Below are 13,039 nucleotides of genomic sequence, written 5' to 3' on the forward strand. Positions count from 1 at the left end.
CTGTGTCCTTTAATTTGTTCTTCCTGTCATCGATTTCTTCTGTAAACTGGGGTATAGATCGTTGAGATTCAACCTTTTTGGCAAAAGTTCTTCATTAAGCGTTCCTGTATATTTCGTATTGTGTAGTATAAGGAGATACATGATATCTATCCCAGAGATACTAAAATTGATCAGTGGGTTCAGTTGGTGATAGCCTAATCCCTTCCTTCTGAATTACACTATTGTTCCTTCACATGATGGTTTCATTCATTGATGATCTTTTACTGGATTAGTTGTCTTACCACAGGCTGCCAAAAGGAATTTTTTTTGTTAAGATTTTATTTTTAAGTAATCTCTACACCTAACATGGGGCTCAAACTCACAACCCTGAGATCAAGAGTCTCATGCTCTACTGACTGAACCAGCCAGGCACCCCCAAAATGAAATTGTAAAATTATAATATCACATGCCTATTTTTTTAGATACAATTCTTTCTTCCCAAGTAAGTTTGCCTGGAAAAACAGGGTTTTTTTTAACTCTTATTTTTTTTTATTAAAAAATGTTTTTTAAGTTTATATATTTATTTTGAGAGAGAGACAGAGAGATCGAGTGGGGGAGGGGAAGAGAGAGAGGGAGAGAGAGAATCCCAAGTAGGCTTTGCACTGTCAGCACGGAGTCTGATGTGGGGCTTGAACACACAAACCGCGAGATCATGACCCGAGCCGAAAACAAGAGTTGGACGCTTAACTGACTGAGCCACCCAGGCACCCTGGAAAGACAGGATTTAATGCTTATTCTTTTCCTTTAGTATTTAATTTTCAGAAAGAGAGATTGATGTCCTTGTTACCTTCAGTAGTAAACAAAGCATTTTGCTTTTTGGTTTTTCATGTGTGTTATTATGAACTCTTTGATTTTTATATATATACCATGTGTTTCAGTCACTTGCAGAAATTATCTTTTCTGGTTTCTAACTGTGCCATCTTCGGCCAGTGGGAGACTCTAATGTTGCCTTTTGATGGAACCCTCTTTGTTATTGATAGTTTCCCTGCTTCCCCACTCTGAGGCCACTAGTAGAATGTCTCAGGCTCATCTTGCACATTTCCTGTCTCAGACCTAGCAAACACCATTCCTTCCCAGAGCTCTGGTTTCTTTTAGTGGAAGTGATACTTAGAGACCACAATCTGGTTGTGGGTGATAGGGGTGCTAATTGGTAAGGAGTGTGTCTTTTTTTTGACATCTCTTCAGTGGACAAAACTAGTAAAATATAAATTCTTGAAAGGAAAAAAATAGTTCATACTGTTAGTTTTGATTCAGATTTAAGGTTATTTAATATAAATTCTTATTTGATTCTTTGAACTGCATTAATATATTCTCTTTATTCCTCTCTCTCTCTCTCTCTCTCTCTCTCTCTCTCTCTCTCTATGTCTTTATATGTACATGTAATTGTTTTAAAATAATAGTAATGTTACTACTATAAGTGAACAAAGTTTAGGATTTTTTTTTGTTGTCTCTGACCTTAGGTATCCCACTGAGTATGTATGATCAATCCTATATTTTAAAATAATTTTTTATAATTTTAAAATAATTCTTTGTGTTGCTTCATCTCCTGATAGTTAAATTCATTTGTTTTAGTTTTTAATTTGAGGGAATTTTTTCATCTTGATTTTAGTTTAGTTTTTTTTTTTAAGTTTATTTATTTTGAGAGAGAGAGAAAGAGAGAGGAGGGGAGGGGCAGAGAGAGAGGGAGAGAGAGATAATTCCAAACAGGCTCCACACTGTCAGTGCAAAGCCCAGTGCAGGACTCAGACTCATGAACCATGAGATCATGACCTGAATCAAAAACAAGAGTCAGATGCTTAACTGACTGAGCCACCCCAATGCCCTGATTTTAGTCTTTGAACATACATAATTTAAAGCTGTAGCAATAGAATATAATTTTCTCATCATTGCCCAAACACAACACATCTAGAATAATGTGTTCACTTCTCCTGCCGTATTTTAGGAATAAATTTTTGGTAAGTGGCATACCAAGGCTGGGATGATACCAGTGGTTCTGGCAATGCATTGTCTTGGGTCTGTAAACCGTTTTAAAACTATGACAAAACTGACTAAAAGTTGGTCTGCTTTTTTTATTATCACCATGTATCAGCAATTCTAAATACTATCAGTGAGAAAATACTCCTCTCTGCTCTTGTTACGTTGCTGAGGAGGTAATCAATCAATGTGAATATCCAAAGGAGAGTAATATAATTGATGATGAATCTAGAAACTGTAGCCCATGAACAATGAAAGAACAGATGTTTAATATCAATCAGAGCAGAAAAATTTTAAAGGTTTACAGTTTCTGTATATATTTGAAGGCTATCATGTAGAGAAAAAAGTTAACACTTTTCTTTCTAATTCCAAATGACATAACTGGGTAGAAATTTATTTTTTTTTTTTAAATTTTTTTTTTTTTTCAACGTTTTTTATTTATTTTTGGGACAGAGAGAGACAGAGCATGAATGGGGGAGGGGCAGAGAGAGGGAGACACAGAATCGGAAACAGGCTCCAGGCTCCGAGCCATCAGCCCAGAGCCTGACGCGGGGCTCGAACTCACGGACCGCAAGATCACGACCTGGCTGAAGTCGGACGCTTAACCGACTGCGCCACCCAGGCGCCCCTAGAAATTTAACTTAACATTACTAGTGAGATTTTGAGTCTGTGGAGGATCATGGCATCCTTTTTTATATATTTTATCTTCCCATCGAGAATCAAGGCCTCTTTTCTGCCCAGTGGTAAATTTTTGTAATATTCTTCATGTAGGTCCTAAACACTTATTATTAATTTGATTTCCTGGTATTTCATATCTACTAGTGAATCTATCAACAGGCTTTTTCTAAAACAATTTTTTTTTAATTTTTTTTTTTTTTTGGGACAGAGAGAGACAGAGCATGAACGGGGGAGGGGCAGAGAGAGAGGGAGACACAGAATCGGAAACAGGCTCCAGGCTCCGAGCCATCAGCCCAGAGCCTGACGCGGGGCTCGAACTCACGGACCGCGAGATCGTGACCTGGCTGAAGTCGGACGCTTAACCGACTGCGCCACCCAGGCGCCCCTAAAACAATTTTTTAAATGGACGTTGGAAAGGGATACACATCATAGTCTAGAGAGTTGATAAAGTTTAACCTGCTCCTGGTGAGCTCGATATTTTTTTCTTGAAAGCTTGTTAAATGATTAAGAAAATAAATTAATAAAGAGTTGTTACGAAAATGTACTTTTATTGCCAAGGTGCTGTAAAATACATTATTAGAAAGCCTGACTCGGGGGTCTTTTCAAAGCATTATTCTTTTGCTTGTGGTTTTGGGCATCTTTTCCAGATTTAAGTGTTGTTCTAGGAGAGAACATTTTGATACTTTACTCGGGTGAAGCATAACCATATCAAATAACATTTCAGAACTATACATTGCATAATCTTGGACATTGTCATATAAGAAGGCACTAATGAGATTTTATTTTTTATGAAAATGCAGCTCTTACTTAACAGTGACTGTTTTTTATGGGCCAACTCCAGACCACATTTGCTTACTTCCCACGCTCTAGTTTTTCTGATGTCCAAAGCTTTAAGTATAGAGGTCAGAATGACATTTTCATGCTCTTGATTGGAATCTCATAATCTTAAAATGGGTATTATTCAGTGTATCAAAAAGCCTAGTTCTGTTTTTCTTTCTGATATTAACAATAAATGAATTTTTTATATTTTAATATCAATTTTTAAAAATCTTTTATCTTGAAATTGCAGATTTGCAAAAAATACGTAAAGATTTTTCATTCACCTTTCACTTAGAGTCTTGAAATGGTAAAATTTTACAACCTTTGCTTAATCATTGTATTTTTTTTTTTTTTAAACATTTGAGAATGAATTTATAGACATGATGTACCTTTTACCACCAGGAACTAAAGTGGCTATTTCTTAAAAACAAGAACATTTATCAGAATCAAGAAATTAACATTGTCAAATCTACAGACACTCAAATTTTGTCATTTACCCCACTAATTTCCTTTCTAGAGGAAAAAAAATGCTTTTTAACCCTCTGTAGTATGGGCTCCAATCCCAGAATCATGTTGCATTTTATTCTCTTTCACCTCCTTTAATCTGGAACAGTCCCTCTGCCTTTCTTGGTATTTCAAAATTTGAAGATTGTAGAACTTTTTTTTTGTTTTTGGGTTTTATAAAATACTCTTTAATTTCTATTGGTCTTTTGATTTCTCAAGATTAGATTTAGACTCTGCTGTGATCGTATCAGGAGTTACATGATGTCTCTTTACTGTTAATATTTATTGCAATCACTTGCTTAAAAATGTGAATCACCACTGCCTTAACACAGTTTCTATGTTTTCTCAAGTTTTGCTTTCCTTTGGTGGATTGAGTCCTGAAATGTCTAATGATAAGCCCATTAAAAAAAAAAAAAATCTTTTTCACTCTGTCTTATCTTAGACATTACCAGCTTCTTGAGACTTGACTTGGAGAGAAGTGGGCAAGGCCAGGATTTGCAGTTTCTGGACTAGGTGGGTCCTATAGAGGTTATAAACAGAGGTTCCTAACTCTATTTAAGAATGATTAGGGGCTCCTGGGTGGCTCAGTTGGTTGAGCGTCTGACTTCGGCTCAGGTCATGATCTCATGGTCGGTGAGTTCGAGCCCCGCGTCGGGTTCTGTGCTGACAGCTCAGAGCCTGGAGCCTGTTTCAGATTCTGTGTCTCCCTGTCTCTCTCCCCCTCCCCCACTCATGCTCTGTCTCTCTCTATCTCAGAAATAAATAAACATTTTTTTTTTAATTTAAAAAAAAAGAATGATTAGAAGAGATTCCTTTGTCGGGCATAGCTGTGAAGTGCTGATGTAAATGCAACATTGTATTTTTAAATCCATTTTCACATCTCTGCCTTTCTTTTGAAACATTTTATGTAGACCACAGGCTTTTAAAATAATTTCATAATTAAAATCTAGTTCAGCAACCAATAATTATTTACCCAGTGGATGCTCATAGATAATATTGACAGGTTAATATAATTAAAAGCCAATTTCCTGTGCCTTGATTTATATTTAAAGAATACAGATTAATTGTGCTGAATTCAAAATAACAGAGTCTAAGTGTAGAGTTGACTAAGTTTTCGAACTCACTTTTTACCATTATTATAGTTGCTGTGAAAGTGTTAAGACAGGCTTCATGATAGAATTGTAAGTGATTAAAAGATAATTGTTAAAAACAAGTATTATTTTTTGTTCATTTCTTGGTGGGTTTTTTTTTTTTTTAAACTGAGAGTAATGGGACCAAAGGATTTTTCTCATAATGAGAATACATCTCTCATGTGTCTGCTAATCAGCAGGGCTATTTCCATTCGATCTCTATTAAATAATAATAATAAAGAATATTTCAAGATTATTAAATTACGAGGAAGGAACATCTCTAAATTGGACAGGAGCTCCTTTTCCTTTTATAAGAAAATGTTAACCGTTTCAGTCATACGGCTTGTGCAGCATATATGGAAATTATCTTCAAGGTGTATCATTACCATGACCTTCTTAAAACACCTTCTGACAACATCTGTAGATTTTCTTCTTACTTCTCAGCTACCACTTAGTATTCTTTACCGCACCTCTCTGTCTTTAACTTGGAAATCCTGGAATTTCTTGGTCCGGGTCCTTTTTCCTCTGACCTTGTATATGTTCTCCGAGCTTTGACCTTCTTCTGTGTGTCTGTCTATAATCCATCTATACCTTTGGGTTAATCTACACCCTCTCTTAGCTTTAAGCTTACGTGTATACCAGCATTTGCTGACATCTCACAGCTGCGGTATCTGAAACTGAGCATGTGCAAAACAAAACTCGTGATCTTCTGCATAAAACCTATCCCTCCTCTGGTTTCTCCTTCCTCAGAAGACGTACTTTCATTCGGTTCCTAATATGAGAAATCAGGGAATTACTCTTGATATCTTCCTCTACCGATCCCATCCCCCATTCCAACCAATTAGCAAGTCCATCGGTTTTAGCGCCAGGATAGTTTTGAATCTGCTGTACCCCTGCTCTAAGCCATCAGCAGTACTTGCATAAACTCTTGCAGTAACTGCTTACTGGTCTTTGCTTTTCTACTCTTGGTGCTTCTAGTGTTATCTTTCAACTTTTGCTCCTCCCCAGTTTTATCATTGTATTGCAGAAATGCACCTTTAAAACAGTCGATCATATCGGGGCGTCTGGGTGGCTCAGTCAGTGAAGCATCCAACCCTTGATTTCGGTTCAGGTCATGCTCTCACGGTTTGTAAGTTCTGCACTGCAACGCAGAGCCTGCTTGGGATTCTTTCCCTCATTCTCTCTCTGCCTCTCCTCTGCTAACGCAAACACACACACACACACACACACACACTCTCAAAATGAATACTAAAAAAAAAAAAAAAAAAGTCAGTCCTATCTAGCTGCTCCCCTGCTCAGACCCTTAATTAGCTTTTCATGATGCGATAACTCACAAGGCACCACATGAGCCGACCTTACCTTTCACCGTTTTCAGGTATACACCAACCATGCTGAACTTCCTTTGGATCCTTGAACCTGCCTGGATCTCCCCACTTCATCATATTCCCTCTGAAATAATTGCTCCTGTGCCCCTTTCCATTTTTAAAAATTACTTAGCCATTAATTTATGTCTGATACATGAAAACGGCAGAAAGTGCACACAGTATGAAAGATGCATCGTGCAAAGTGGCTATTTATATTTTCCATTTTTATGGGATCAGATTTATGAGTCATATTTTTTAATGGCTCTCAGGTATATGGTTTATTTGTGAACTTCTATAGTTTTATTTTTACCTTCCAATCTTTGATCAACCTGGAATTTATTTTAAGAGGTAAGGTAAAGAGCTCTGTTTTTTTTTTTTTCCTAGTTATCTACTCAGTTATCCCAGTACCATTTATTGAATATTTCATCTGATTTTCTGTTTTAAAGTGCCACCTTTACCTTATATTATGTTCTCATCTTATTTTAGTCTCTTCTAGTGTCCCGTGTGCTCATGTACCATGCCAAACTGTTTCTATTAATGTCACTGTATGGTATCTTTTTTTAAAATTTTTTAATGTTTATTTTTGAGAGAGAGAGAGAAAGAGAGAAAGGGGCTGAGAGAGACAGACATAAAATTCTGTAGCAGGCTCTAGGCTCTGAGCTGTCAGCACAGAGCCTTACCTGGGCTTAAACTCACAAACTGCAAGATCATGACCTGAACCGAAGTCGGATGCTTAACCAACTGAGCCACCCAGGCGTCCCTATGGTATTTTTTTTTTTAAAGTTAGTCCCATCAACTATAGTTTTCCAGAATATTCTGGCTTTTCTTAAATGTTTAGTTTACTAAATGGAATTCGGAATTAATAGGGCTAGTTTTTTTTAAATCTTATTGATATTTTTTGAGAATATGAATTTTTAGATTACTACCTGAATATTGGATGACTTTACAATCCTATAATTTCCTGTCTAAAAATGTTTTTTTTTTTTCCCATTTCATTGACTCAGGGCTTTTGTTACCACCATTTTAAAGATTTCTTCATAGATATTTATACATCATACTTGGATATTTCATCTTATCTTCTTGTCAGTGTAATAGAACCACTATATTTTTCAAAAGTGATTGTTTTTTAAAAACAAACAAAAAGCAGAAACTGACCCAGAAGAGAAAAAACTAATGGTTGCCAGAGGGGAGGGAGGTGGGGAAATGACCAGAATGGGTGAAGGCGAGTGGAAATACAGGCTTCCAGTTACAGGGTGGATGGATAAGTCACGGGATGAAAGGCACAGAATAGGGAATATAGTCAGTGGTATTTTAATAGCCTGGGTATGGTAACAGATGGTAGCTACACTTGTGAGCACAGCATAATGTCAAGAGTTGTTGAATCGCTACCCTGTGCACCCGTAACTAGTGTAACATTGTGTCTCAACTGTCCTTCAAATAAAAAAACAACAACCTGTTTTTTGAACAGAGAAGCGTTGTTAATTTTGAACCCACTCTCCTTACACTATTCATGTATTGTTTGTAATCGATTTTTAGCTCATTCACAGCTCCTCTTCCCCGGTCCATAATCTATTTAGCCACCTTCCATTCTTCCTTAAGATGTCAGCTTAAAGTTCACTTTGCAGGAGCCCTTTCCTAACTTCCATGTCTCAGGGAGAGAGCTCCATATTACTTCGCTTAGGGAACCCTATACTGTTTCCTTCAAAGGGCTTCCACAGTTAGAACTTACACAGTTTACATGGGATTTTGTTATTGTCGGACGTGTCTTTCTTCTGTCTTGCAAGCTGCCGGGGAAAGAATTGTGTCTGTTTTCTTCCTCACCCTGTCCTCAGCTCAGTGCATAGTTCCCACGTGCTACATAGTAGATACTGCTTGGCTGATGAGTAGACAGGCTGGTTAATAGGTTGAATGGATGATTGGATTGTCCAGTTTTTGGAAATTTGCCTATTTCTAATCTTTCAATCTGTTAGCTTTATTTCGAATTCAGCACACTTTAAAAGTCACACGTTGCCCCTTGGGAACTTGATGTACGTGGGGTGTAGATTTTTATTTTTTATTTTTTTAATTTTTATTTTTAAAAAATGTTGATGTATTTATTTGGAGAGAGAGAGAGCATGCAAATGCAAGTGAGCAGGGGAAAGGGAGGGGTAGAAGGAAAGGGAGAGAGAGAATCCCAAGCAGGCTCCAAGCTTCGTGCAGAGCCCTATGCAGGGCTCGATCTCACAACTGTGAGATCATGACCTGAGCCGAAATTAGTCAGATGCTTAACTGACTCAGCCGCCCAGGCACCCCATGTGGATTTTTAGAAAAGGTTCTCAAAGACGAATGGTTTAAGCATATCGGTTAATGTGTTCATGGTTTTGCTGATTCATTTTTGTCAGATTGATTGGGTATTTTCCTCTTTCAAACTTGTTATTTTCGAGCAGTCTGAAATGTGGCACAAGTGAAGTTACTCTGACAATAATAATTCTTTTATTTTTTTAAGTATCACTTCAAAATTTTGGAATAATTTAACATACTTCTGTGTTGCAATTTGTGGGATTGAGGCTTGGAGAGATCAAATACCCACTGTTACAAAGCTTCCAGTGGCTGGATCAGGTCCAGATTTCGAAGTTTTCTGACTCCTAATTCAGTGTTCCCTCTACCAGGGTATCTTCTGTATCGCTGTACTATTAATTGCCTGTCTTCCAGGAATGTATTTGTAGTATTGTAGAGAGGAAAGTCTCTCACACCACTTTGCTCTATCAGGGCAATTTTCCTATGGTTAACTAATGACACCATCATATTTTGAAAATGTTCCCCTTGTCAGTAGATCTCCCCCCACTTTTAAATAGCCTTTTTCTTTAAGAGCAGCTCTAAATTCACAGCAAAAATGAGCAGAAAGTACAGAGAATTGCCATGTATGCACCCTGCCTCCCTATACCCACAGCCTCCCCTGCTGTCATCATTCTGCACTAGAAGTGTTACCGTTGATGAACCTTCCTTGACATCATTCTCACCCAGAGACCATAGTTCATGTCAAGGCTCACTCTTGGGGGTGTACTTCCTGTGGGTTTTGACAGATGTACAATGGCATGCATCCACCGGTAAGGAATTCTAAAGAGTAGTTGCGCTGCCCTAAAAATCCTCTGTGCTCTGGCCTGTTGATCCCTCTCTCCCCACTAACTCCTGGCGGCCACTGGGCTTCTTACTGTCTGCAGAATTTTGCCGCCTTTCCTGGAATGTCATGGAGTTGGAATCCTACAGTTGGTCGCCTTTTCAGAGAGGCTTCTCTCACTTAGCGACACACGTTTGAAGACTCCTCCATATCTTTTCATGGCTGGCTTGCTCCTTTCTTTTTACCACTGATGACAGCACTTCATTTTCTGGATGTACCACGGTTGGTCCGTTTACCTACCAAATGACATCTTGATTGCTTCCAAGTTTGGGCAGTTACGAAAACTGATAGAAACGTCCATGTGCAGGTGTTTATGCGGACAGAAACCGCCAGCGCATTTGGGCGAATACCAAGGAATGTGCTTGCTGGACCGTGTGGTAAGAGTATGTTTAGTTTTGTGAGGAAACAGAACCTGTCTTCTGACACGGCTGTGTGATTTTTGCCTTCTCACCAGCAGTGAAGGGCGGTTCTCGTTGCTCCGTGCCCTCACCTGCAGTTGGTGTGGTCAGCGTTCTGGACTTTGGCCTTTCTCGTGGGTTTGGAGTGGTATGTTGTGGCTTTGATTTGCATTTGCTTCATGCCACAGGAGGTGGGGCATCTTTCCATACGCATTATTTGCCATCCGTATAGCTTCTTGGGTGAGGTGTCTGTTTAGATCTTCTGCCCCTTTTTAAATCACGTTGTTTGTTTTCTTTTTTATGTTTTTAATATTCACTTTTAACACTTGTTTTTTGGTTTTTGTGTTTTTTTTGTCCCTTGGGCAGCATCTAGTGAAAATACACAGAAAGCTTTGAGGACATTGAGAATGGTTTATTTTTTCAAAGGAAAACTCCTCTCTTTCTGTTTTTCTCCTTTTACCTTTGTCTTTCAGTTATACCTGCCGCCACTTGCGGAGATATGTTTATGTGTTGGACAAACTGTATTTCCCCCACTATCACTGTTCTACGCTTCAGCATTGCTTCTCGACCCTCAGTGACAATGGAGAGGAACTCTTGTCTTTAACTTGCTCTCACATTCTCAGATCCTATGCTTCCAGGTTATTAACCTCTGCTGTCTGTTTACTGCATGCTGCATGCTGTATGTGACTGATAATTGCATGTTTGAACGGGATACATGTCGGTGAAATGATTGCCGAGGAGATTTCTATTTGAAATGGTGCTAAATGATTCCTTAAAATAATGGCTGGGATTTGTTGCCTTACAAACGTCCTCTTAAGTACTTTATGTTTCATGGGAGAGAGAGAAGCTTTCAACCACACAGTTGGCACGTAAACCTGACAGAACTTTTCTATACTTTGCTCCATTTGGAAATCTTTTGATTTATGTGTAATAGTTGGGAGGTGCTCTGTCTGGTTTCTGTATGAACAGACTCTACCGTTACTGTTAATTACCTATGAATTTTCGGTTCTCTTCCTCGCTCTGCAAGCACCCCCGAGAGCTGACCGTGGCATTTCACCCATGTTTGGATAGAAGCACATTCAGCTGAGCAGGTTTGATTTTATAAGAAGGTAGAAATTGTCCTCTGGGGTTTTGCATTTCTCACTCATTTGTATATAGAATAGTTACAAAATCAGTAAGTTCCAGTGTGTCATGGGTGAATGTAGATTAAACAGAGCAACGGTGGGAGTCATAAGTGGGAGTCATAAGAAAGAGACAAGCCACCGATGTCAAGTATCAGAGAAAATCCGTACCTGCTGTGTAGTGTATATCACACGCCAAAGGAGAGACGTAGTTTGACACGACTGCTTTGTATTTTGTAGGTGGCATTTTAAACACACATTTTCTGTAAGTCAGGAATGACTTGCGCACCAGCCCTATACTGTTAGCTAGGTATGATGTTTGAGGCAGTGTCTTCAGTGCAGAATGACTTCGAGGAAGAAAGAAGAAAACTTCCGTGACCACCTTCTAGAAAAGAGCAAGCTTTGGAATTAAAATAGATCTCTTCAGGTGAAGAAACATGCAGAAGCTTTACACAGCATAAGTGAAATTTGATTATTATTTTGAATACATTTTGATTATTAAGACTAGAAGGTAGTGTGACATCTAAGCTGCCGGCCTGTTTTTGGTGGCAGAAATATTTACAGACTCATAATGATGTCGGTCAGACTCATAATTAAGCCCGTAGAGACATTTTGAGACATAAAGAAAATCAGAGACAGAAATGTTAAGTGAAAATAATGGAATAAGCCCTCGTGCATATAATATGGGAGAATTTATCAGAGGAAAGCCATTTACTTTCCGCCGACTCCGGGAAAACGAGCGAGTATCGGGTAAGTGATGGTGTTAGGAGTCGGGGACAGAATGTATCCAGTTGCAGGCAACAGAGAGAGCCGTTGCTCATCACTGAGCCTCTTGAGTGGGCAGCGTAGCTATTCCTGCCCTGATTTCCTAGTGGACCCACCGAAGATTCCTCCAGAGAAACAGAACCAGCCCGACGCACGTGCACGTGTGCGTGTGTACGTGCAGAGAGAACGAGAGATTGAGAGTTACTTTAGGGAATTGGCTCTTGTGACTGTAGGGACCGGCAAGTCGGAAATCTATGGGGGCAGGTTGGAAATTTTGGTGAGTGTTAATGTTACAGTCTTAAATCTTAAATCCACAGGTGCTGGGCAGGAGGCCGGAAACTCAGGCAGGGTTTTTGTGATATAGTTGTGAAAAAGAATTCTTCTTCCTCAGGAAACCTCAGTCTCTGCTCTTAAGGCCTTTTGTTAATTGGATGGGGCCCACCCTCATTAGAGTAATTTTCTTTTCTTTTTTTTTTTTAATGTTTGTTTGTTTATTTTGGGAGAGAGAGGGCGTGCGCACCTATGCGAGCAGGGGAGGGGCAGAGTGAGAGAGGGAGAGAGAGAATCCCAAGCAGGCTCCACACCGTCAGCACAGAGCCCAGTAAGGGGCTTTATCCCACGAACCGTGAGATCATGACCTGGACCGAAATGAAAAGTCGGACACTTAACCGACCAAGCCACCCAGATGCCCTGGTAATTTGCTTGCCTTAAAATTAGCTGATTAACCTTCACAGCACCGTGTAGGTGAGTGTTCGCCCACTCTACTGGCCCCATAGCCCAGCTAAGTGGGCACGTTAAGGCCACCACCACACCGTACTTGTGTTTTTTCTCCGTGTGTCTTCACGTACGACATGTCTATCCGACCAGACTCCGAGCCTCGTGCAGTAGACGTGCCATCTGACCCCTAGTTGTGGGCCTGGCAGCACCTCACACCTGCGCGCTGGTCACCTGTGTTAGTTGCTGCAGGGTTTCACCATCTGCTGTTTGTACCCGAGGCCGCTATCCGCTTGCCTCTGGGTCACACCCCTCCCCTCACGGGGACACACGGGAGAGAGGGATACAAAGGGAAGTGGGAAGGTAAAAGGGAACA

At 39.5% G+C, this 13,039-nt stretch overlaps 1 protein-coding gene across 8 annotated transcripts in view; it reads left to right on the forward strand.

The window, feature by feature from the left end:
* The window catches only part of DYM (dymeclin), a 357,662-nt gene that overhangs the window by 197,967 nt on the left and 146,656 nt on the right, over positions 1-13,039 (forward strand). For 5 of the 8 annotated variants that reach the window (XM_058692153.1, XM_058692154.1, XM_058692152.1 and 2 more), the window contains one exon: positions 10,537-10,701. The exons of the other annotated variants lie outside the window; for them this stretch is intronic. In XM_058692153.1, the coding sequence (XP_058548136.1) occupies positions 10,537-10,701 (165 nt within the window). The remainder of the gene's footprint in view (positions 1-10,536; positions 10,702-13,039) is intronic. 8 annotated transcript variants of the gene reach the window in all.

Source organism: Neofelis nebulosa, chromosome 11 (assembly GCF_028018385.1).
Source record: "Neofelis nebulosa isolate mNeoNeb1 chromosome 11, mNeoNeb1.pri, whole genome shotgun sequence".
NCBI lineage: Eukaryota > Metazoa > Chordata > Mammalia > Carnivora > Felidae > Neofelis > Neofelis nebulosa.